Below are 26,345 nucleotides of genomic sequence, written 5' to 3' on the forward strand. Positions count from 1 at the left end.
ATGTTTGGAAGCCTCGATGGAAGAGTCAGAAAGCTACTGCGCTGTACAACAGGTCACATAAGACCCTGGTTGAGAATATATCCTTGGCTTCAGTGGTACGGACGGCAGAAGTGACCTTAATACCTTTAGTGTGAAAACAGTGGTGGGCCAAGTGCCAGCTGAGAACGGATGAGCAACACCGGCTACAACTAGAACACATCCTATCCGCGCCTGGTCACTGAGCTGCTAACATCTCAAGAAGGGGGACCACCAGCCACCCCGCCTCCTGCTTTCGTATTTATCTGGGAAAACACAATAAATATATAATAATTTGAAGCTACAAAAACTTTTAATTTTTATACCATCATGGCTTAAAGATACTCTGTTGTGGCCAGGCTGGGGTGGTGCCTGCCTTTAATCCCAGCATTTGGGAGGCAGTGGCAGGTGGGTCACTGTGAGTTCAAGGCCAGCCTGGTCTACAAAGTGAGTCTAGGACAGCCAAGGCTACACAGAGAAACCCTGTCTCAAAAAACCAAACCAAACCAACCAACCAAACAAAAAAACCTCTACTGTGTGTGTGCATTGCACATGATCACGGCGTGTGCCCTCCTACCATGAATTTGCTCCAAGGACGGCAAGACGATCATCAGCCATGCTGAGACAGTCTCTGGCCCTGACCAAACTTTTAGACAAGTAGTGACTTTCAGGAAACACACAGGAAAGAACACACGGAACAAGTAGGTGGAATAAAGATTATGTGTACGTCTTAAATATTTCTACATGTACATCTAACTTTACTTGAGAGTGGGATCTTGGTGCTAAATTTAGCATACGGTGCTTTGCTTGCATGTATATCTGTGTATCACATGCATGCCTGGTGCCTGTGGAGACCGAAGAGGCCATCACACCTCCTGGAACTGATTTACATATGGCTGTGAGTCACCAGGTGGGTGCTAGGAATTGAACCCAAGTCCCCAGAAAGAGCAGTCAGTGCTCTTAACCATTGAGCCATATCTCCAAGCAAGTGTGAATAGGTCTTTGAAAGTGCAATTAAAAACAAAAACAAAAAAACCCCACTTTGAGTAAAATCACTGTAAGCTCAGAGTCTTTCTTAAATGTACTTGTTAGTGTTTTAGAACAGAAAGGAGAGTGGGGGCTGGAGAGATGGCTCAGAGGTTAAGAGCCCTGGCTGCTCTTCCAAAGGTCCTGAGTTCAAGGAAGAGTGGGAATTGAGACACAGACATGAAGAGAAGGCCATTCAACATGGAGAGACTAGAGTGCTCTGTTCACTAGCCAAGGGATGCAAACGAGGACCAGGACGGAGGGATGAACATACACCCCAAAACCGCCAACACCCATGGGAGACTACAACTGTCAGGTAATACATTCTGTTGTTTTAAGCCACCAAATTTATGGCCTTTATGTAATAGTGATGGCCTCTGAGAAAAATCTATAATGAGGATCAAAAGACAATTTCTCTAATAAGCCAACTTTACAAAAGCTGAGTGCAGCGGGCAGTGGTGGCACATGGCTTTAATCCCAGCACTCAGGAGGCAGAGGCAGGTGATCTTCGTGAGTTCGAGGCCAGCCTAGTCTGCAGAGAGAGTCCAGACAACAAGGGCTTCACAGAGAAACCCTGTCTCAACCCTCAACCCCCAAAGACAGCTGGGTGTGGTAGCATATACCTGTAGCTTGATCCCTGGGAGACTGAAACCAGAGGAGTGTCAAGGCCAGCCCGGAGCTACAGAGACTGTCTCTAAGACACCCCAAATAACAACAAAATAACAAACAAAAGCTGACATTGATTTAAACAACACAAAACAAAATTTGTGATATCAAAAATCAGCAGAAATTTGAACAATGATTGGACATTTAATGTCGTTTCCCCCTTATTTTTAAGTATGTATATCCTAATAGACATGTAAAATACATACAAATAAAATTATGTGATGATCAAAATTTGGATAGCTTAATTTTATAGCTTTTGGCTAGCAATCACAAGGCTCAAGATTAGTCAGTCAACCCATCCATCCATCCATCCATCCATCCATCCAAATTAAGCCCAAGCAGCTGGGCATAGTGACAAATGCCCATGATCCTAGCAGCTGGGAAGTGAAGGCTGCTAGGGAAGGGTTCACGGCTGTCCTTGGCTACAATGGGAATTTGAAGTTAGCTAAACAAAACTCTCTTTCTTTCTTTCTTTCTTTCTTTCTTTCTTTCTTTCTTTTTTGGTTTTTCGAGACAGGGTCTTTCTGTGTTAGCCTTAGCTGTCCTGAACTCGCTTTGTAGACCAGGTTGGCCTCAAAGTCACAGTGATCTACCTGCCTCTGCCTCCTGAGTGCTGGGATTAAAGGCGTGCACCACCATGCCTGGTCCAAAAGTCTATTTCAAAAAAGCATCAAAACCTGGGGAAATAGATGGCTTTATCTCCAGCACTCATAACCAAGCGTGCTGATGTACGCCCATCTCCCCACACCCATAACCAAGCGTGCTAATGCACGCCAATCTCCCCAGCACTAGCTACACGGAAGTAGGAGGATCAAAAGCACAAGGTCACCCTCTGGCTGTTTGAAGCCTGCCTGGGACATGCATGACTGTATTTACACTTGCCATCAAGCCTGATGACCTGAGTCACTGTTATGCTAGGACCCACGCGGCAGGAGATCCAAGTGCTGCAAATTGTTCTCTGACTTCCAAGCAAAAGTCAGTTAAGGCATTCATACACACACACAAACCAAAAACAAAGTCCAGATTATCTTGTCCTGTCTGGATTTTTATCAATTTGACATCAGCTAGAGTTATGTAGGGAAGAGGAGCCTCAGCTGAGAAAAAGCCTCCATCCAGTAGGCAAGCCTGTGAGGTGGCACAGTCCACTGTAAGTGGTGCCACTGTTGGGCACGCCTGGGAAGCAAGTCTGTAAAAACTACTCCTCCATGGCCTCTGCTTGGGCTTCTGCCCTGCCGTCTATCCATAAAGGACTGTAATCTGTGAGGTCACATAAACCCTTTCCTCTCTAAGCTACTTCTGGCCACGATGTTTATCACAACTATAGAAACCTAACTATGGCCGGGCGTGGTAGCGCACACTTTTAATCCCAGCACTCAGGAGGCAGAGGCAGGCAGATTGCTGTTCCAGGCCAGCCTGGTCTACAAAGCAAGTCCAAGACAGCCAAGGCTAACACAGAGAGACCCTGTCTTGAAAAAATAAAACAAAAACAAAAAACCTAACCACGACAAAATCGGTACTAGGCTCATGAGACACTGGTGTGACAGACCTGACCATGGAGTTTTTGGGAGATGTGGAGGGACTTTAGAATTTTGATCCCGAAAAGCCACTGAGTGCTCAGAGCTTTATGGGTTACTATTTTGAGAGCTTGGAAAATAACGCAGAAAGCAGAGCAGACAGTGGAGGCCTGGTTTATCAAGTTTCAGTGACAAACAAAGACTATCAGGGCTCTTTATGTGATAAATACTTTTAACTAGGAATCTATGGGCTGGAGAGATGGTTAGTAGTTAAAAGAGGAGCCAGGTTAAATCCCTGCACTCACAAGGCAGCTCACCATGGTGTGTAACTACAGTCCCAGGGGAGCCACTGTTCTTCTCTGGCCTCTATAGGCCCTGTATATACATGGCACACAGACAAACAGTCAGCAAAATACTTACACATATTTTTTAAAAATCCGTGATTCTGGTCAGCGGGGGCTGGAGAATTGTCTGGATTAACAAAGAGCAGAGCCACTAAAACGAAACATCTGCTTTGCTGGGACAACAGCTACTGGCCAGCGGGGCTCAAGAATCAGCTATGATAAGAGCAGCATCCTTGAGGCCAGGAGGAGTTTCCTCAGGGCCAGCACATTGAAGCTGTGTTCCAGAGCTGGCCAAGGTTGAACCTCACGCCGGCAAACTTGGTAACATGTAAGCATCTTCCAGGAGGTCCTGATGTTGAATGTATGAAAAGGTTGTAGCAAAGCCCCAGGATTAAGAGGCCATGGAGAAAAGTTGAGGACTGGCACCAGGTGGCAGGGCCAGACTTCCTAAAGAGAGACCAGTTGAGGCTACTGAGGAAAGTACAACCCAGCTGCAGCAGAGACCCTAGCATTTGGAGACACCAGGATCCTAGATTGGACACCACCAGGAGCAGCAGCAGAGGAATGGCGGCCACCTGAGCCTATGAGATGAGCTGTGGGTACGGTGGGAAGCAGAGTCTGCGAGGTGGCAGTGCTCCAGGCCTTTGGAGGCCCAGAAGTCAGACACAACGCTTTTTACATGGTCCAACTTTGGTTTTGATTTGACTGTTAACTGTTCCCTGCTTTTAGCTTCTTGGGTAAGAAAGCACATAGCTTCCCACCCCTTCCCCCGCCAGACAGGGTTTCTCTTGTAGTCATTGCTGTCCTGGACTCTCTTTACAGACCAGGCTGGCACAACTACTTCCTGGCTCAAAAGGATTTTTTTTAAAATACAAAAGCAGCCAGGCGTGGTGGCGCATGGCTTTAATCCCAGCCCTCAGGAGGCAGAGGCATGTGGATCACTGTGAGTTCAAGGCCAGCCTGGTCTACAAAGTGAGTCCAGGACAGTCAAGGCTACACAGAGAGACCTTGTTTTTAAAAACAAAAGCAATTGAAATGTACAATGCTGGGATACAGCTCAGCATTGGAGCACTTGTCTAGCATGTGTAAGGCCCTGAATAGTGCCTAGCACCAACACACACACACACACACACACACACACACACACACACACACACACACACACACACACACACACACACCCCTTATTACCCTTAGGATCTCAAAATGGATAAAGTAAGAGTAAGGAAGAAGCCCTGTCAGGTCTGCTCTTGAACAGGCAATAAAGGGAAGGTGGATAAAGGGAAGGAGACACAGGTGTTCTCTGAGAGTGAACGTTGGGGGAGATAGGGCACCAGGCACAGAGACTGGCAGGTAATACGGTACTAGACTAGCTAAAGCTGTGAAAGCGCTCGCTTCTTTATTTTCCTGTACAGATTCCCGTCTGAGCACGGATACTTGTGTGCCACCGCGGGCATGTGACGGTCCTAAGACAGCATCTGAGTCACTTCTCACCTTCCAACTTGCTGAGGCAGAAACTGGTTTCTGGTACTTTGCCCCATACTCCAGCTGGCTGGCTTGTGAGTTTCTAGGCAGTGCTCCTGTCTCCACCCTCCACTGCAGCAGCACTGGAATTAACAGCTACCCGCCACCACATTCACACGTTTACATCCTAGGCTGTCAGGCTGCCACAGGAAGTGCTCTTTACCGACGAACACATCTCTGTGGCCTTCGTCTCTCTTACACCCTTCATCCAGGCTGGCCCACCTCATGGTTCTCCCGCCACGGTAGCTAACTCGTGCCACCACATCTACTGGGATATTCTCTCAGTCATTTCCATTGTCTCAAAAACGTAAAGTGCAGCCAGGTGCAGTGGCGCATGCCTTTAATCCCAGCTCAGAAAGGCAAAGGCATGTGGGTCTCTGAGTTTGAGGCCAGCCTGGTCTACACAGGGAGTCCAGGACAGACAAGGCTACACAGAGAAACCCTGTCTCAAAAAAATAAAAAATTAAAATTAAAATTGAAGTGCAAGTTCACAACTAGAGTCTTCTATCCAGCCTCCTCTTGTGTTTTAAAAAGAACTCCTTACAAAAAGTATTCATAATAAACAAAATAGTAACTCTGATCTATGCAAAGAACTGCACGCCTGAAAGGCCTGTATGGGCCTAATTTTAGTAATTTAAGCCGTTGTATACCAGAAAGACTGGTGCGGACCCTCGTTCAGTGATTGAAGCCTGCCTTGTCCTTTACTTTTCTGGTGCTGCTGCATCATTTTGGCAAGGAGGACAGAGCGCGCTTCTCTCAGGCAGGAGTGCTCATGGCAACAGCATCGCACTTCCCTACACTCAAAGGCATCTGGAGCACACTCGAGTGCTGCCTGTCACTAAAAATGAGCCTTAATATGCTTGAAAATCTGCTTGTCCTTAGAACAACTCATGTTGATGAGGAAAAAAAAAATACAAAGTCCACATAAGGAAACTCCAAGATACTCCAATGAGTTAATTATAAGCACAGTACAGTTCCAGGGTTAGACTGTGCTTTGTGTGTGTGTGTGTGTGTGTGAGATTTTTGTCAAAGTGGTAAAAGTTGGAATTATTTAAGAACCTCAATTGAGAAAACATTGCCCTAATACTGACCTATGGGCAAGTACCAATTTTCCTGATTAAAGATTGATGTGGGAGGGCCCAGCTCAGGTGGGTGTTGCCACCCCCAGGGCAGGTGGTCCTGGGTTGTGTAAGAGAAGGCCGAGCAAGCCAGTAAGCAGCGCCCTCCATGGCCTCAGCTTCAGTTGCTGCCACTGGACTCCTGCCTTGTGTTCTGCCCTGATGTTCTTCAACATGGACTGCGATGCGTAAGCCAAGGAAACCCTTTCTTCCCCAGGTTGTTTTTTGTGATGGTCTTTACTGCAACAACAGAAGCAAACTAAAACTTCTAATGCTAGAGAGAATCCCTAAAACAATCTACAATACATGCTTGGAACTGTCATCCCCTGACTGGAAGAGTCTGAGCGGGCAGTAGCTTACTGAGCAATCCTGTGGCTAAACTGTTTTGAAGTATGTTTGTTTGTTTTCCGAGACAGGGTTTCTCTGTGTAGCCTTGGCTGTCCTGGACTTGCTTTTTAGACCAGGCTGGCCTTGAACTCATGTCTCCTTGAGTGCTGGGATTACAGGTGTGCACCACTGTGCCTGGCTGAGAATTTTTTATTTAAAAAATAGGGGCTGGAGAGATGCTCTTTGAAAGGACTCAAGTTCAATTCCCAGCACCCATATGGCAGCTCACAACTGTCTGTAACTCCAAGATCTGACACCTTCACACCAATGCACATAAATTAAAATTAAATTTAAAAAAATTTTAAAAATAAAAAATATTATGTAGCCAGGGATGGTGGTGCATGCCTTTAATCCCAGCACCCAGGAGGCAGAGGCAGGTGGACTGCTGCGAGTTTAAGGCCAGCCTGGTCTACAAAGTGAGTTCAGTACAGCCAAGGCTACACAGAGAAACCCTGTCTGAAAACAAAACAAAACAAAACAAAAAATATTTGTGTTTTGCTTGCACAAATATTTGTGTTTGGCTGGTATCTAGAAGAGTGCGGTGGATCCCCGGAAGCATGGTTATAGATGGCCATGTATGTGGATGCTATCTGGGTGTTGGGAACCGATCCCAGGTCCTCTACAAGAGTAGTAAGTGCTGTGACTGCTGAGCCTTCTCTCTAGACCCTTGAGGAAAATTTGCAGTATAGCAGAGATGAAATTTAGTTGTTACCAGCAATGGATATAAGAATCTGTTTATGCCACGCACACTTCTGCGTCTACTCACCCATCTGTGGCAGGTTTCTTCCGCAGTATGCTTGGCCGCGGAGAGGAGCCCTGGGCTGGTGTGTTGGTGCTAGCACTCTGACTGTGAGTCTGGACCACAGTTGTTGCTGCTGGAGCAGCACTGAATGGATTGCTAATAGGGTTGGCTACAATTGTAGCTCCATCTGCCAACACCACTGCTGAAAGAGAAGTGAAGAGAGGAGAAACAGAACAACTTTACTGAGATGCTGCACAAGACACGTCTGGCGTAGGTGTGCACATTGTAAACGCCCCACTTCAAGAAGCTAAGGGAGCGCAAGACACGGCTCAGTTATACGGCATGTGCCTAGCGTATCTGAAGTCTTGCGTTTGACCCTCAGAAAACCCCTATTCTCAAAAGATACAGCACAAGGCTCATTTGTCTACTAGGCACACTGGGAAGAGTCACCAAGTCTACCAATGCAGATTAAAATACTATTTATCTCTTTTAAAAAATAGATTTACTGCTGGTCGTGGTGGCGCACACCTTCAATCCCAGCCCTCGGGAGGCAGAGGCAGGTGGATCGCTGTGAGTTCAAGGCCAGCCTGGTCTACAAAGGGAGTCCAGGACAGCCAAGGCTACACAAAGAAACCCTGTCTCAAAAATCCAAGAAACAAAAAACAAAACCAACCAAACAAAACAGATTTACTTATTTTTATGTGCAGGGATCTTTTGGTGCAGGTATGACGGCTTCAGTCTTCCTAGTACCTAGTGGGTATATAGTACTACAGTCTTGGTTTTTTGAAAATACATTAGAAAAACAGCTAATCACTTGAAGCACAATGAATCACTCTTCTTTTCATAATGATTATTCTACTAGTGTTCTGTCATGAACAGTAACAATATTACTGCTTTATATACAACTCTTTTTGAGACTAGGTCTCACTATGTATCTCTAGCTGCCCTAGGATTCACTTTGGAGACCTGGCTGTGAACTCATAGAAATCCACTTGCCTCTGACTCCCAAGTGCTGGGATTAAAGGTGTGTGCTACCTCTTGGGGCTCACACATACTATTTTTAATGTGAACCTATAGGTAAATTCTAAGCAACTCATCTTAAAAGATGAGACTAAATAATGAAGAAGTAAAGCTTGGAAGTGGCAGGGCCAAGATTAAAACTCAGGTGTAGTTCTTTTCCTCCATGCCGAGAGTTAAGTCTATTTATGCATTTGTTTTAAAACTCACTTACTCGGTTTGGGTGCGTATACACAAAGGACAACTTTGACTTGGTTCTGTCCTTCTACTGAGGATCAATCCCAGGTTGTAGGGCCTGGATCTGAGAGCCCCTGCTCCTCCAGCCCCCACCGCTCCCCCTAACACCCCAGCTCTCCCCCCAGCCCCCACTGCTCCCCCCAGCCCCCACTGCTCCCCCCAGCCCCCACCGCTCCCCCTAACCCCCCAGCTCTGCCCCCAGCCCCCACTGCTCCCCCAGCCCCCACTGCTCCCCCCAGCCCCCACTGCTCCCCCCAGCCCCCACTGCTCCCCCCAGCCCCCACTGCTCCCCCCAGCCCCCACTGCTCCCCCAGCCCCCACTGCTCCCCCAGCTCCCACTAACACTTCTTTTCACCAAAGAGTTAATTAATCTACCTGAGGTTTTTCCTTCAGGCTGTGGCTGCTGGTTACCAATTGCTGCTGGCTGGAGCCCCTGAGTGTTGATGGGGGCTGCCGAGTGGATTCCTTGTGTGCCAATTGGTGCTGGCTGGATCCCTGATGTCCCAATGGGGGCTGGCTGGATTCCCTGTGTACTGATGGGTGCTGGCTGGATCCCCTGGATATGTCGGGCATGCGAGGCATCCACTGTCATCAGCTGCATAGGGTTCAAGTGGACTGTAGATGCTACACCCACGCCAGTCTGAGCTGTGATGGTGGAGTTTGGGGCCTGAGCTGAAACTGAAAATAACACAGAAGGTCAGCTCTAATTAGACAGGCTACACACAGAGGGAACAGTAAGTAAAGTGAAAAATTTCCTAGCTATGTAAGGGCTAAATCCTGGTTTTAAGAAACAAAGCACAGGGCTGGGGCTGTATCTGAGCAGCAAAGTGCTTTTTACCCAGCATGCAACAAAGCTCAGGGTTCAACTCTCAGCTGCTGTTACTTAAAACTACGCACTAGGAATTGTTTCTCTTTCCCCTAACAACTAATTTGCCACAGTCTTTCTGCTGCTTATCAGGAATACAGGAAAACAAGAAAGTTGGGCTTAGACATACAATCTTAGTCTCAGGAGGATGAGGCAAGGCATTGTTTTGAGTTCTACATGAGCCTGAGTTACACAGTGAATTCTAGGCCAGCCTGAACTCCAGTTTAAGTGTCTGCCTCAAAAAAGAAATTGATCTTTTCAATTACAATTATTAGCCAGGGGCTGGAGAGGTGGCTCAGAGGTGAAGAGCACTGGCTGCTCTTCTAAAGGTCTTGAGTTCAATTTCCAGTAACTACATGGTGGCTCACAGCCATCTATAATGTGATCTGGTGCCCTCTTCTGGCCTGCAGGCAGAACACTGTATACACAATAAATAAATAAATCTTAAAAACAAAACAAAACAAAAATTAGCTAGACAATAGTGCTAAAAATAATATAAAATTTCTGAAATAACCCATGGGTGGGTACCAGGTCAAGAATCTTTGCTTTAACTGGCAGAACCACCATCAAAGGCACTTCTAAAATATATAGTTGATTCAAATTTCCAACAACTTGTATCTACTGGAGATAGAGACAAGCAGAACTCTTTCCCCTACAATGCAAATCTTACTATGTTCATTAAAACCCAAGTAAAAGCAAAAGTCCTCACTATTTGAGGAAAGAAAATAACTACAAAGGTTATTCTCGGATTTAAGGAAGCATTTCAATAGCAGAGCACTTTGTCTAGCATATGGAAGGAGCTGCGTTAGTCTCAGCATCACAATACAGAACACATGCAGGCACACAGTAATAATTTTAAAACTTACTTTTACTTATGTGGGTCTTTGTGTGGGTATATGCACATATATGTGGCTGCTCTTGGGAGCCAGAAGCACTGGATCCCCGGGAGCTGGAGTTATAGGCATATGTGAGCTGTCTGACTGATGTGGTTCTGGGAATCAGATTTGGGACCTCTGTGAGAACAGTGCACTCTTAACCACTGCACCACTGCTCCACCCCACATGGCAATTCTTTCCAGTTATTGGAATAACCAAGAAGGGTGGGACTCATCTCCAAGGCTATGCACATACAATTTTCAGTTTTCCAGTAGCCACACTGAAAAATAAAAAGTGGGCGTGGAGAGATGGCCCAGTGCTTAGGAGCTGGAGAGATGGCCCAGAGCTTAGGAGCTGGAGAGATGGCCCAGAGCTTAGGAGCTGGAGAGATGGCCCAGTGCTTAGGAGCTGGAGAGATGGCCCAGTGCTTAGGAGCATACCCTGCTCCTGAGGAGGACCTGAGTTTGTTCCCAGCACCCTTGTGATTTGGCTCTCAGTGCCCTGCAAGTACAGCTCCATGGAATCTGACCTGATGCTCTGATCTGGACTCCTTGGGTACCAGCACTCACATGTACACAGCCACCCCACATACACACATCATTAAAAATGAAAGTAAAGAAACAGTAAATAGGGGCTGGAGAGGCGGCTCAGCACTCTGGTCCGAGCACCATGTCTGGTGACTCAGAACCATGTGTAACTGCAGCTTTAGGAGAGGGGAAGCCAGGTTCTGGTCTCTGTGGACACCGGGCTCACATATGCAGTGTCCACACACAGACATACACAGCTCAATAGTAAACTAAATCTTTAAAAATACCATCTCTGAATGTCAAAATACATAAATTAAATAAGACAAACACATCAGAAACATGGTGTGGTGGCCCAGGCCTGCAATCCCAACATACTGGAAGTGGAGGGGGAAGATCAGAAGTTCAAGGTCATCTCCCATTACACAACACATCAGCTCAAAACGCAGGTCATCTTGTTTCAAAATAATAAGAACAGGAGCTGGAGAGATGCCCTAGCGGTTAAAAGCACTGTCTCCTATTCTGGAGATTCTGAGTTCGATTCCCAGAAACCACATGGTGGCTCACAACCATCTATACTGGGATCTGATGCCCTATTCTAGCGTGCAGGTGTACATGCAGATAGAGCGCCCATGTGTAAAATAAATAAATATGGCTCAGCAGTTAAGAGCATTTACGGCCACGCCTGATTATATAAGTTCTACTCCAAAGCCCCACATGGCAGAAGGAAAGAACCAACTCCCACAGTTATTCTGTGGCACATGCATACACATGTGTCATGGTGAGCATGTAGTGGTTGCAGGACAGCTGGTAGGAGTCAGTTTTCTCCACAACCATATGTGGGTCCTGGGATTAAACTCAGGTCACGAAACTTGGCCTAAGCACCCTTACCACCAAGCCATCTCACTTTGCCCAGGGTTTTGTTTTTGTTTTTTTAAAGACAGGATCTTACCTATCCCAGGCTGGTCTCAAACTTTCTATGCAGTGGACAACCTTGAAGTTTTGAGTCCCCATGCTCCTTGGTGTTCAGAATATTGGCACGGACCACAAAGCTTGGTTTATGCTGCTTTGGATTAAACCAGAGCCTTATGCATGGTAGGCAAACGTCCTACCAACTGAGCCTCAGCCCTAAAGTCTTTTTTTTTTTTTTTTTGTGGACTGGGTCAGGCAAAGTAACACAGGTGGGTGTAGATGTTCTATGTAACCCAGGCTCCTTTTGAATGTGTGACCCTCCTCTTTCAGTGTCCTGTGCACCAGGATTTTATCATATATAATATATCAGGCTCCATTTGGACAAGGCTTTCTGACGTCTAGGGAAAAAGTTATACAAAGAGAATGCTAAGGTTTTTTTTCTAGGCTGGAGTGATGGTTTAGCAGTTAAAAGTATTTCCTGCTCTATGAGACTCATGTTTGCCAGCTTACAGATGCTGCTAAGTCCAGCTCAGAGGAATCTGACATACTACTAACTTCTGTGGACACATGTGTATATAGACTTATACATGCATTCTGTCTCTTACTGAAATACTCTGATCAACATGTAGTCTCCTAAAAGTGGAGCTCATACCTGGGTACTGCCGGATGGTGGACACAGAACTGGTGATGGGGGTGTAGGTGTGTGCAGCCAGCGGGTATGCAGAGGGTGGGTACGTTGGCAGAAAGTACTGGAACTGAACAGGAACAGAAGGCCTAGAAATACAGCAGATTATACCAAACAAAGTTATTCCCTTTATTCAGATGATTTTATCTCTTGACATCTTCAGACCAACCGCACAGTATCTCCCAAACTGTGTCCCAACCTACATCAAAGGACAAAACCAAGACACTGTAAACAAGCAAATGGTACTATAGTAAAGTCTGTGGATGACTTTTGAAAACTTTATGGATATTGTCTGAGAAAGACAATAACCAAAACAAATGGCAAAAAACCCAGGAGACGGGAAGTTCATTTGAGTCTAAGAGCTTGAGACGACCTTGGGTACCAGAGCAGGAGCCCTTCTCTAAGCGTCAAGCAGCCGGCCAACCAACTACTCAGGCTTCAAAAGCCTCCTCTTCTGATGAACTCCACTTGAAACACAGATAATTTGTATTGGTTTTACTGGACTTTTTTTTGTTTGTTTGTTTTTGAGACAGGGTTTCTCTGTGTACCCTGTAGCCTTGGCTGTCCTGGGCTCCCTTTGTAGACCAGGCTGGCCTTGAACTCACAGAGATCCACCTGCCTCTGCCTCCCGAGTGCTGGAACTAAAAGTATGCGCCACCATGCCCGGCTGTGGAAAATTTAATAAAACATACATAAAACAAAGAAACCTAATTTATAGAAACTAATTCAGAGGCCAGAAAACATTCAATGAGATCTCTGTTTTTGAACTTAATATTGTCTTATTACCAAAAGTGTGAAAAAGGATGGCCACAAAATTCTGCATAAAACTGAATTAAGCACAGTATCAAGTCTATCACAAAGTCTGTCACAGAGTGAAAATAATAATCTAGTAACAATTTCCATTCGTGTTTTACATATTTAAAAATCCAAAGAAAGCAACCATTTGAAGCGATTTTTAAAAATTGAAAAACAAAACAAAACAAAAAACCCTACTGGCACACCCTTCATGAAATAAAGGCTAAAGAAAGGAATAGGAACTTTATTCATCACACTGAAGACAGTATGGAATTGACTCTATCAAAAGAATGTCATCTAAGGCAGGAGTAAAACAAGGCTGGCCACCACCCTCACTAACACTGTGTTTTCATTTTATTATTATTTACTTCAAGAGTATGGGTGTTTTGTCTGCATGTATGTATGTGCATCATGGGCACACAGTGTCCCTGGAGGCCAGAAGTGGGTCTTGGGTTCCCTAGAACGGTAGTTACAGATGGTTGTGAGCTGCCATATGGGTGCTGGGACCTGATCCTAGATCCTCTGGAAGAACAACCAGCCCCTAGCTGCTGAGCTGTCACACTAACATCACACTGAGGCTTCGGCTACTCCCTAAAATAAATGGAAAATGAGCTGGGCATGGTGGCACATGCCTTCAATCTCAGCACTCGGGAGGCAGATGCAGGTGGATCGCTGGAGTTCGAGGCCAGCCTGGTCTACAAAGTGAGTCCAGGAGAGGCAAGGCTACACAGAGAAACCCTGTCTCGGGGGAAAAAAACAAAAACAAAAACAAAAAAACCCCACCCAACCCAACCCCCAACAAACAAACAAACAAAAACAAAACAAAAACAAAAAGGAAAATGAAAAGACACTGCCTGTATGCAACAAGCAAACAAACAACTGTCCTGCCTATTTGTGGATGAAATGTAAATGTTTATATTGGAAATCCAAAAGTGCCTATAAACTTTTAGAGCTACTAAGTGCACATAGCCAGATAGATGGACATAAAAGCAACACATTAAAAAAAGCCCTAAGTATTCCCAAGAGATTTACCCTTTAGGGAAAGGACCACAAACACAGAATAGGGTTGAACTGCAAGTATCGCACAGTTTCAAATGCTTCTATTTACACGTCACTGGCTTCTGACCTCTGCCTGCTGCAGAGGCTTCAAAGGGCAATCTACAGCGAAAGGCAAGCCAAAGCTGAAACGCAGGTTTCCAACAGCAGTCTCCTGAGTTCAATGCATAGACACCTCGGTAGGACATAAAGGAAGGACTAGAACGGATGACTACAGGTATGGCCTTAAGGGTATTTGAAAGGAGGAGACCAATTGAATTCCAAACAAATAGCAGCAATGAATAAAACTAAGTCCTTAGCCTGCTAATTACTAAACTAAATTCACAGGCTCAGACTGATTAAAAGTCAAAACTTGGGGCTGGAGAGATGGCTCAGCGGTTAAGAGCACTGACCGCTCTTTCAGAAGACCCGGATACAATTCCCAGCACCCACATGGCAGCTCACAAGTGTCCATAACTCCAGGTTCTGACATCCTTACACGCACATACATGCAATGAATGTTAAATTAAAAAAAAAAAAGTCAAACAAAACTCAAATAAATAAATGTACGTAGCAAAGTTTCTTCACCTCAGAAAGCCAACTATGAAGTATGGAAGAAGCAACAGAAAAGTTGCAAATATCATAACTAGTTCAGCCAATGAATTATCAAAAACACTGCAATGATTGAACAAAAATTATTCAGTCTCAAAGTATTATTATTATTACTTACTATTGACACAGGGTTTCACTGTGTTGCCCTGGCTGGTCTGGAACTCTTTATGTAGACTAAGCTGGCCTCAAATTGAGAGACCTGCCTGTCTCTGCCTCCCAACCAAGTACTGGAGTCAAAGGCGTGTGCCAGCACCCCGACAGTCCAGTATTTCTTTTGTTTGTTTGTTTCAAGACAGAGTTTCTCTGTGTAGCCTTGGCTGTCCTGGACTCGCTTTGTAGACCAGGCTGGCCTTGAACTCCTATCAATCTACCTGCCTCTGCCTGCTGAGTGCTGGGATTAAAGGTGTGCGCCACCACGCCTGGCTCAGTCTCAGTATTTCAAAGAGCTCTAAAGCATCTTGCTTGCAGCACCGTTTCCTGGCAGTGTACAGACTTTGCATATCCAATTCTGAATGAAGTTCCCTGCTATTACTACTACAACAACAACAACAAGAACCAAAGCACTTCATCAGATTGTTCACAAAAGAAACAAGTGCCTGTATAATAGACAATGACTGATGAACACCACCACCTTCATTTACTAAGTGATGCTAACGAGCCAAGCACAGGGCCAGCAGCTAGCATGTACTCTCTGATGGTGAGAACACAGCGCTCCAAAAATGCATAAACAATATGACAAAGCCAAACCACTATTCTATAAAATAAATGGCCTATCAATGCTCAGGGATGGACAGCTACAAAGTCATTTCAGGTATCTATAATTGCTTAAGGAATATATTGTTCTTAGGAGGCACAAACATTAAGTACTTATGGACAAAGGCTAACAAAACAAAACAATCAAACCCAGAAACAAAACAAAACTCAATACAACAAAGAGATGGGTAATAAAAGAACATCCACCAGGACAGCAGCGTAATAAAAACTGCACATTTTCGTAACACTCAACCAGAAATTATACAGCATATGATTTTTAGAGGAGAAAATCTGAAGAAGGAAAACAGTAACATGAGAGTTAGGGTGACTGAGACATGGTCTCCTACCTGTTGTCGTTTCGGGTTTCCATGGACACAGGATTTGGAGATGCCCGATGGCCAGAAATGGGGATCAGGCTGCTCCTTTCCGAAGGGTAGTCAGGCTGGATCCGAGGGGAAGTGTGTGTGATCGGCTGGGGTACCACTTTAGCTACAGACAGTAAAGCATCAATCCATTACTACTCACAGGCAAGCCAGACATGGCGAGCAGCATCCTTACAAATGCCTACCGTGTGTGTCTGTGTGTGTATGCACACAAGGTGGGAAAGGGAAGAGAGACAGCGTGTACATCACTTGCAGGTGTGGGCATCTGTACCATGGCGCCCATGTGGAGGTTAGAGGGCAATTTTGCGAAGTTGGTTCTTTCTATCTTTATGTAGGTTCCAGAGATAAAATTCTAGTTATCAGGCTTTTGTGGCAAGTGCCTTTACTGGCTGCGTCACTTGCCAACCCCAAATGACAGCAGTTTTAAGCCAACAGTTGGCAGTGGCCCATGCCTACAACTTGGCACTCAGAGGATTGTGAGTTCAGAGCCAGCCACGTTTACAAAGGTCTTGTTTCAAGAAAACAAAACTCTTTTTTTTTTTTTTTTTTTGGTTTTTTGAGATAGGGTCTCTCTGTGTTAGCTTTGGCTGTCCTGCACTGGCTTTGTAGATCAGGCTGGCCTTGATCTCACAGTGATCTGCCTGCCTCTGCCCCCTGAGTGCTGGGATTAAAGGTGTGCACCACCACAACCGGCTGAAAACAACAAAAGAAAAAAATGAGTCTGAGTGACTAATTTCAATGCATGTACACTGTTGTTTGTCAAAGGTGAGTTAAAAGATAAATCTCAGCAAGCAGGCATCCCAAGACTGAACTAATCAGAGGCTTGAGAGATTCACCGATGTGCAAACAAGAGGACCTCTAGGGTTGGCAGTTAAAAAATGAGCATGGTGCCGCGAGCTTAGGAGATGGAGACGGCCCTCCGGGGGAAGGGAAGAAATGAGAAGAGGCATGGAGACCACCTGCCAGCTAGCCTAGCCAACTTCGCCAAACTCCAGGCCAGTAGAAAACTATGCTTAAAATATAAGGTGGTGGCTTCTGTGAAACAACCCAAGTGGAGCTCTGGTCTCCACAGCGCGCGCACACACACACACACACACATACACACACACGCACTTAAGGAAAACTTTTTTTATATAAAATGACAATGAGTTTAGAAGACATCAGAGGAGAGTCATAAGGCACCCCAGGGTGGCACTCAAATGGAAACTGAGGGTGACCAACTGTTATAGCCTTTAATGCTACATGACTGAGATTTTACTGTAACAGTTCATCAGACTGCTCAAGGTCTCCTCAGTTCAGCTCTTGATGTTCCTATTGTTTTGTTTTTCTATGACTATGTCAACAAAGTTAACTTCTTATCTATTATACAGGAAACTTTTGGAAGAAGTACAGTCTGATGAAAATCTGACGTGGGTTGGTGGGATGACTCAGTGGTCATGGCACTTGTCAGCAGGCCTTGGAACCTGAGTTTGATCCTTGGGACCCAGGGAGTGGAAGAAGGGGACTTAGTCCTCTCAGCTGTCATCTCTTGCCACGCAGACATACAAAATAAACAGTCAAATCCAAGAAAGGTATTTAGGAGATTGTTATTCGTTTTTCCTCTATTTCTTAATACCAAATATATATGACAAGTAGTAGTAGAAGTCAAATTCAAGAGGCGGAACAGTAGCTGCTCCTGAAGAGGACTGAGGTTTGCTTCCCAGCACCCACGTGGCGGCTCACAGCCATCTCTAACTCCAGTTCCAGGGAATCCTAGACCCACTTCCGGCCTCCAGAGACCCTGTGTGCACATGGCACACATACATACATGCAGGCGGGGGGGGGGGGGGGGGGGCCTAAAGAAGGGGAGGGGAGGGGAGTAGGAGGGTCTTGGAGGAGAGGGATGTAAAGCAAATAAATAAAAACAAAAACTAGCACCATCAAGCGCTAAGTGTAAAGAACAAAGAAAGAGTACTGAAAGCTGCAAGAGAGAACAAACAAAACAGAAGGCACACGGAAAGGACTCGCTTTGGAGACCAGGCTGGCTTTGAACTCAGAGATCCACTTGCCTCTGCCTCCCAAGTGCTGGGATTAAAGGTCTGTGCACTGTGCCCAGCTGGATTGGTGTAATTAATATGGTGAAAAAGGCTATTGTACCAAAAGCATTTACAGATTCAATACAATTCCAATTAAATTCCCCATCTCAGTCTTCAAAGGAATAGAGAAAACACTATATGGAACCACAAAAGACCCCAGTCAGTAAAACAACCCTGCAAAACAAGGGGCGCGCTGGACTGGAGGGGTTACCATTCCAAAGCTCAAGATACATTGCAGAGTCACAGTAATGAAAACAGGCTCAACACAAAAATACACACGGAGACCAACAGACAAAATGGCAGAACAGAACATGAGTACATTTAACTACAGCCACCCAGGAAAACGTCAAAACATACACGGGAGAAGACACAGCAGCTTCCACAAACGGAGCTGGGACAAATGGTAGATAAGGGTCTAATTCCATTCTTCTAATCTATCACTTTGCACAGTAAACTACTTCCAAACGGATCAAAGCCCTGGATGTAAGACCTGAAACTGTTAACAGAAAGGGCAGGCAGTGCTCTCTGCAGGATACAGGTGTAGGAAAGTACTTTCTGAATAAAAACCACATATGACCAGACACCAAGAGGAACCACTGACACAATGGTCTCATTAGACTAAAAAGCTTCCCAACATAAAAGAAACAGCCAATCAGGTGAAGAGGATGCCCACAGAATGGGAGAGAATATTTGCCAGAGATTCATCTAATAGAGGGTTAATATCCAGAATATATAAAGCTTAAAAGTAAAGAGTCGGGGCTGGAGAGATGGCTCAGAGGTTAAGAGCACTGGCTGCTCTTCCAGAGGTTCTGAGTTCAATTCCCAGCAACCATATGGTGGCTCACAGCCATCCATAATGTGATCTGATGCTCTTTTCTGGCCTGCAGGTGTACGCTTATACATAATAATAAATAAATAAATCTAAAAAAAAAAGTCAAAAAGACAAGAAAATGAGGTTGGGATCTAAACAGAGAATTCTCTAAAGAAATAAAAACAGGTAAGAAATATCTCAAAATATATTCACTGTCCTAGTGACTAGGGAAATGCAAACATCAAAACAACTTTTGAGGTTTCATCTTACCCCAGTCAAAATGGCAAATATCAACAAAACAGTTGACAACAAATGCTGGAGGGGATTTGGGAAAAGAGACTCCCTACCGTTGGTGGGATTGCAAACTGGTCCAGCTATTTTTGAAAGCAGTGTGGAGAACCGTCAAAACGCTAAAAGAAACCTACCACATGACTCAGCTATAGCATGCCTTGACACACACCCAAAGGACTCGGTGTCCTACTCTGAAGACATTTGCTCAGCCATGTTTACGGCCACTCTGTTCACATCAGCTAAGGAATGTAAACAGCCAAACTGCATCTGCACATGGAACACTACTCAGCTGGCTGTGAAGAAAAATGCAAACAGGAAATCTGCAGGTGAATGCATGGAGCTAGAAAACAGCACACAGACTGAGGGAACCCAGACCCAGAGAGGCTAACACTGCACGCACTGCAATACAGTTCCTGCTCGAGTCTTCAGGTGCGAATGTACATACACATAACCTGCTGTAACTGCAGAAACTGGGAAGTGAAAAAGAGACCACGGGGAATGGGGGAAGACAACAGAGAGGGAATAGCAAGGCTCAAATGACTTGAAGGGGAAAAGAGGAAAAATAGAGGACCAATTTAGGGATGGGGGAAGGAGATAAATATGGAAGGAGTGGGCAGAGTAAAATAATAGTTCAAGATACTTGAAGAAGTCATAAGGAATCAATCATTATCTACCTAAAAGTATATGAAACATCTGTAAGTCCCCCCCCCTCTCTCTCTGTGTCTGCCTGTCTCTCTCAGACAGAGCTTGAATAACATTTCCCACCTGGGCTGACAATGCTTTCCCAAAATACCCACATACTATCTAAGGAAAATCCCAACACCGGGCATGAGAAGCTGGTCTTTGGGTTGTTGGTCAGCCTTGTCTAAGAGACTCATGACTACCACTGTAGTCCTTGGTTGCTCCTAAGAGCTGAAAGGACCATTCACTTCAGCTAGACTCGGGACCCAAAGGACCCACGCTGGGTCTGACCTGAAAGCTTTCATGGTACCAGAAGTTTCCATGCAAACTTCCAAGGGAGAAAAGCACAGAGCTGTCCTTCCCAGCTACCACGCCTATGAACCACAACAATGACCAGCGTGGCCAGCGTGGCACGATGGCCTTAAGGGTACAATTACGGCACACACATCTTGGTGGAAGCCAACAGCTCTAACTGGACTAAAGGCCCACTCACCATGAAGGAAACTATGCCTAGTCCTGGAAAGCTAGCCAATTGTCAATTATCCAGGGTTAGTAAAGTCATGGATCATTTTGGTTTTTTCGAGACAGGGCTTCTCTGTGTAGCCTTGGCTGCCCTGGACTCACTTTGTAGACCAGGATGGCCTCGAACTCACAGATCCACCTGCCTCTGCCTCGCAGAATGCTAGGATTACAGGTGTGTGCCACTGCACTCAGCAAAGTCATGGATCTTGAAGGAAAATCTACAATCACCATTTTAATAAACCAGAGATAATCCCCAACTAAGTATTTATCCTTATATCCAGATATGTTTGGTTCTCACCCTGCATCAAAGAAACTTCTTTTTCCAAAACCATTACAGAAAACAGAGCCCACAACCAATTAAAGTACAGAGAACAAGAGGTCATGTAGATCTCAGTCCCCACAGATGACTGTACAACACAATTTCTGTACCTAGGGCTCAGAGAGCATTATGAAAAAGGTGTCAGAACGTTTATAAGAGCTGTGAGATTGTATTTCCTACACCCCTGAAGTCTTATCAACCTAGATGACTAAACAAGACCTAAACAATGACTACACCAACGAACATGCTCACATGGAAGGGGGAAACAAACTTGTGGTGTCGAAACCCTAGACAAAACAAAACAAAACAACAAACTACTGGTAACTGGGGAATGCTGGAGCAGGAGAAATTATCTTCCCCAGCAAAGAGCTGCCCGCCTACCATTGGTTATCCAGTACCATGTTGTCAGCCTTGAGAGCACAGACACACAGGAGACCATACAAACAGTGCAGGTTGTATTTAGTACTATATATAAAGAGGCTGTAATTTCAGAGGGGCGGGTTGCATGGGAAGGGCTGGAAAGAGAAAAGGGAAGGAAAAACTATGTAATTTTAAAATATAAAAAATTATTACAAACAACAGATGAATCAAAAGCAAGCTAGACTGGTTATGATTCTGTAGAAAAGAAAGGGCCAAGCTATAATCAATGATTTCAATAAAGTAAATTAGAATTAAAAACCCAATAAATAGTCTAGTTGGAGGCTGGGAGGTGGTTCCCTTGGCAAACGGTTTGCTGTGAAGCATGAGGACTGCAGTTTAGCTCTAGGAACCACGAAGGGAAGATGGGTACGGCACGGTGTCCTGGAATTCCAACACAGACAGGCAAACTCCTGGGGCTCACTTGCCAATTAGCCTAACGAAATTAGAGCGCTCCAGGTTCAGAGATTGATACTGTCTCAAAAAAGAAAAAAAGTGGTATCCATGTATACCAAACACACGCACGCACAGACACACCCCAAGTAAACAAATAAATGTCAAATTCAGAGTTTCTTCGAAAATCAACAGTATGAAAACAATCCTACCACTGTGAACACGAAGGCCTGGCCATATGGGCTGAAACTTCCTCACAGGCTTTTGTGCAGAAATGTGCAACACTTACCAACTGGGATATTTGAAGTGGTCACAGCAGTAGCATGGGATGAATGGGAGGGCATTGTCATGGTAACAATTGTACTTGTGGGAGCTTGTGTGTGCGACACAGATCCTGAAAAGAGGGTAAAAAAAATTTCCTTAACAGCAGGTTTCTCTGTACACATCAACGACTCTTAAAACCCTTGGGAAAGCTCTTGGGGAAAAAGTAAGTTTTCTCCCAAAGGTGAAAAATGAAAATCAAACTTACCACTCCTGCCTTCTGTCTGGTACAAAGAGCAGCATCACTGACTTACCAGCTGTGGTTGCTGAAGGAAGCGTGTTGGTTGCCAGAATGGGTGCTACTGTAGCTGCAGCCACTGGTGTGCCAGTACTAAAGATGGTTTTCTGTGAGGGTACCCATAGCACAGTTATACACGAGAATACTCCTAGTCTATCCAGTCTAAAAATAACTAATTTCACACTGGCAGGCCCTTTAACAAGTCAGCACAATTCTGGTTTATCCCACAAAGAATCCCACAGCTGGTTCCTCACTCCTTGTTGTACCTGAGCCATCGTATGGAGCTGCTGTTTGGGCGTCCCCAGCGCAGGATGAGAAGGTAGTGTGATTCTCGTTGTTGCATCTCGAGACTGTGCGGGACGCTGGATACTAATGGCTGCAGACGGCGGATGCTGGATAGATAAAGTGGGCCGGCTGTGGGGAGAGAAGGTACCAAGTGACTTACAAGTTCTCCACAGGCACAGCAAAGGTATCTGCCCTCATGATCATACAAACTTTACTTTTCCATAGTTCTGTGGAATTTACAGCTAATACTGAAATAAATGGCCCTTGGATTTCTCTCTTGTGGCTGCCACCTTGCTTCAAAAGTTGGCAGCAATATACATCCAAAAATGTATAAACTAGCTCTTAGTCATGATGCAGTTAACACTTTAAAGAGATTATTTATTATGAATAGAACATTTGTCTGCCCCTACAACTGCACGCCAAAAGAGGGCAACAGATTTCATAATAGATGGTTGTGAGCCTCCATGTGGTTGCTGGGAATAGAACTCAGGACCTTGGCAAGAGCAGCCAGTGCTCTTAACCTCTGCGGCATCTCTCCAGCCCCCGCAGCTAACACTTTTAAGACTTTTTTTTGCATTTATTTGTGTATATAGGCATACACTGCCACACTATGTGGGAGGTCAGATGACAACTTGTAGGAGTTACCGGTCTACTATGTGGGCTCTAGGACTGAGCTCAGGTATCAGCTCAGGGGAACTTCACAGACTGAGGCACATTTCTGGCCCACCACCTCCCCCCACGCTGAAGGAGGAGCCAGGGGGGCTTGAATACACTATCATCGGCTCTACCACTACCTACATCTGAGGACCTTGGCCTTTTGAGACAGGGTCTACTCTGTAACCCAGACTGGCCTTGAACTTGAGATCTTTGCCTTTAAGTGTGAATGTCATACGTGTGACATTTGAGTGAACATACTTGTATTCATCACACTTCACCGTGGAAAATTCCAAAGACAGATGACGAAGTTCTCATGCCATGAATTTTTGACAAGTTTCTTAAGGAAAGATTAGATAACCATGCCTGCTCTGTGCAGACACTTGGAAGCGCTCGGTGGAAGAGCATTACTGAAATACAGACTGCAGCTGTGACTGACTAGTGAGTGAAAAGGACACATGCACACACCGCCAGCCAGAGTCACCGGTAGCACAGTACTAACGCTGTAATGATGGTGAACGTCTAGAGGCGGCTTCTCAAGCAAAGGAGGGTATAAACCCAGAGGGGTGGGGCATATATAGCTCTATGCCTCAGCAAGATTCACAGGGATCATTTGTGCTCAGGAGTTTGAGAGCAGCCTGAGAAACATACTAAGACTCCTTTTCATAAACTAAAGAACAAGCAAACAAGCCTATTTGGAGACTATGTAGCTATTTGAGAAGAAAAAATTGGATTCATACCTCATAGTCTACCAGGATAAATACTAAAGAAACCAAACACTTTTGGCAACTGCAAATATACTTGAAAATGGGAGAATTCTTTACGAGGCTGCAGTGGAGGGACCCACTTAGTGGGAGGGAGAGGCGACTCCTAGAAGCTGTCCTCTGACCTGTGTGCATGCGCTGTGGCACACATGCCCACATATGTGTACACAGACAACGAATACTTATAGAAATACCCATTCTCCTTCCCCCTGTCTCATCATCATCCTTCTGAGATGACGTCTCACTTTGTAGCCCAAGAAATCCCAAGCGTCTAGGCTCCCGCCTCAGCTTCCCAAGTGCTGAGATTACAGAGCACATCACACCTGCAACTCACACTCACTCTTCAGAGGTGAAGTGGCGCACGCCTGAAGTCCTAGCACGAAGATCAGGAGTTGGAGGTGTTTTAGGAATGTGGTCATTTGAGTTAAAGAACACACAAACAGAAAGGGATACAGGAAGCATATTTACAACCCCAGTAGCTTAGGAGGCAAGGGCAGGAGGACAGTATTCGAAGCCGGCCTTGGACTGTACAGAAACAAACCACCCCAGCACCTGGGAGGTGGATCCTAACATTCCAGGCCAGCTGCAGCATGGGAGATTCTATCTCAAGCAACAGATATTACTGCTCATTTATCAGACTTTTAAAAGTATGATCGAATGCAAACTGGTATAAACTAAGACAGGTAACCAGATGTTAGCTGTGCAAAATTACAATTACCTAGTGCCCCGATCATTTTTTGTAGCTTACGTTACAGATGTGTTTGAACACGTAAAAACAGCACAGTATAAAATGTGGACACATATCTACTATGACACTGTCTATGAAAGTATGGGACTAGACACACTTTGAATCTATTTACAAGGGATTGTTATAGTGCTACTAAATGGGACAGAATGCTGTGGTGTTGAAATGGAAAGCTTTCAATGTGTTCTATGATAAAAAAAAAGCCAAGTAAAGCAGGATGAAAAATGTTCTTTAGGGGTAAGAAGGATAAAATGAGAACTTATCTGAATTTGAATGTATCTGCATACACAAACACTGGGAGAGGATTTGAAAAGCTGTTGACAGGCTGCCTTAGAAAGACAGTGTGCAGCCGGGCGTGGTGGCGCACGCTTTTAGTCCCAGCACTCGGGAGGCAGAGTGGAGCGCTGTGAGTTCGAGGCCAGCCTGGCCTACAAAGTGAGTCAGAACAGCAAAGGTTACACAGAGAAACCCTGTCTCGAAAAACAAAACAAAACAAAACAAAATAACAACAACAAAAGAAAGACAGTGTGGCTGGGGATACAGCTTATTGGTACCATATGGGCCCGACATGCTCGAAGCTCTGGACTCAGTAGCTAGCAGTGCATAAGCCAGGTGTGGTGGTACATGTCGGGAGTTCCAGCACTTGCAACATAGAGAGAGACAAGAGGATCAAAGTACAAGGTCATTCTTGGCTACATATAGGCCAACCTTGGATATAAGTCCCCATCTTGAAAAAAACAAAACAACCCCCCGCCCCCCCCAACAAACAAACAAACAAACAATCTCCCCCCCCCCCAAACAAAATAGCTCAGGTTTGCAGAGCACGCTGGTTTGGTTTTGAGCATCTACATGGCAGCTCATAACTGTCTCTCAACTGTAGCTCCAGGGGATCCAACACCCTCTACTAGCCTCCAACATGTGGAACACATATATACATGCAGGCAAAAGACTCACACACGCGCTTGCTTCTGCAGCACATATGCTAAAACTGGGACAATATAGAGAAGTTTGGATGACATGCCAATTTGTAAAGCATTCTATATTAAATATACTCATAAAGTAAATAACCGAGCCTGTACCTACCCACCCACTCACCTATCCATCCAACCAAGGTATTCATTTTTGAGACAAGGTCTTTCTACATAGCTCTGGCTGTCCTGGAACTCACTATGTAGACCAGACTCCAGACTGCCTCTGCCTCCTGAGTGCTGAGAGTACCCATCATCCCTAGCAAAATAGAGTAGGTGTTTTATTGGGTTTTTTTATTTGTTTGTTTGTCTTATTTTGTGTGGTTTAAGATTTTATCTGTGTTGGTGCTACATGTATGTCTGTGCACCACATACATGAAGTGCCCAGCAGAGGAAAGAAGAAAAAATATTTAAAGAGAAAAAAGGAGACTCACTTCCAAGATAAAAAAAGAAAGAGAAAACACCAGTGCTTGGTGCCAGGAACATTTCCAGAGTGAGCATATGCAACAACGTCATGAGCTCCCCAAGCTGGTTGAGCAGACAATGCTGTATGAGTTATGCCGTTCACAACAGGTGGTGAGGAATCAATTTTATAAGCTCAAAGTGTGAACAGTCACATCCCAGTTTAGACCTGCTTGTACTGCCCCATTTCTTAAGCACCGAAAAACTGCCCTCCAGGAAAAAATAAAATAAAATGGAACTCGTACGAAAAATGAAATAAAAAAATGGAGAAGAGAAAGAAGCAGAAAGCTGTGAAATGAGGATGAGCAAAGTGAACCCTTTATACACCTTTCTACGCTGTCAGACTTTGGAGCCATGTGAACGGCAAGCA

General features: G+C 45.0%; 1 protein-coding gene across 5 annotated transcripts in view; it reads right to left on the reverse strand.

Moving 5' to 3' along the window:
* SAP130 (Sin3A associated protein 130) overlaps nt 1–26,345 on the reverse strand; it is a 79,744-nt gene that overhangs the window by 27,656 nt on the left and 25,743 nt on the right. For 4 of the 5 annotated variants that reach the window (XM_084780571.1, XM_084780570.1, XM_084780569.1 and 1 more), the window contains exons 8-14: nt 22,364–22,511; nt 22,114–22,204; nt 21,828–21,932; nt 15,994–16,135; nt 12,419–12,540; nt 8,966–9,268; nt 7,361–7,538 (exon numbers count right to left, since the gene is read on the reverse strand). In XM_084780571.1, the coding sequence (XP_084636697.1) occupies nt 7,361–7,538; nt 8,966–9,268; nt 12,419–12,540; nt 15,994–16,135; nt 21,828–21,932; nt 22,114–22,204; nt 22,364–22,511 (1,089 nt within the window). The remainder of the gene's footprint in view (nt 1–7,360; nt 7,539–8,965; nt 9,269–12,418; nt 12,541–15,993; nt 16,136–21,827; nt 21,933–22,113; nt 22,205–22,363; nt 22,512–26,345) is intronic. The other variant, XM_084780568.1, reaches the window with a different exon arrangement.

Source organism: Acomys minous (assembly GCF_964271855.1).
Source record: "Acomys minous genome assembly, chromosome: 4".
NCBI lineage: Eukaryota > Metazoa > Chordata > Mammalia > Rodentia > Muridae > Acomys > Acomys minous.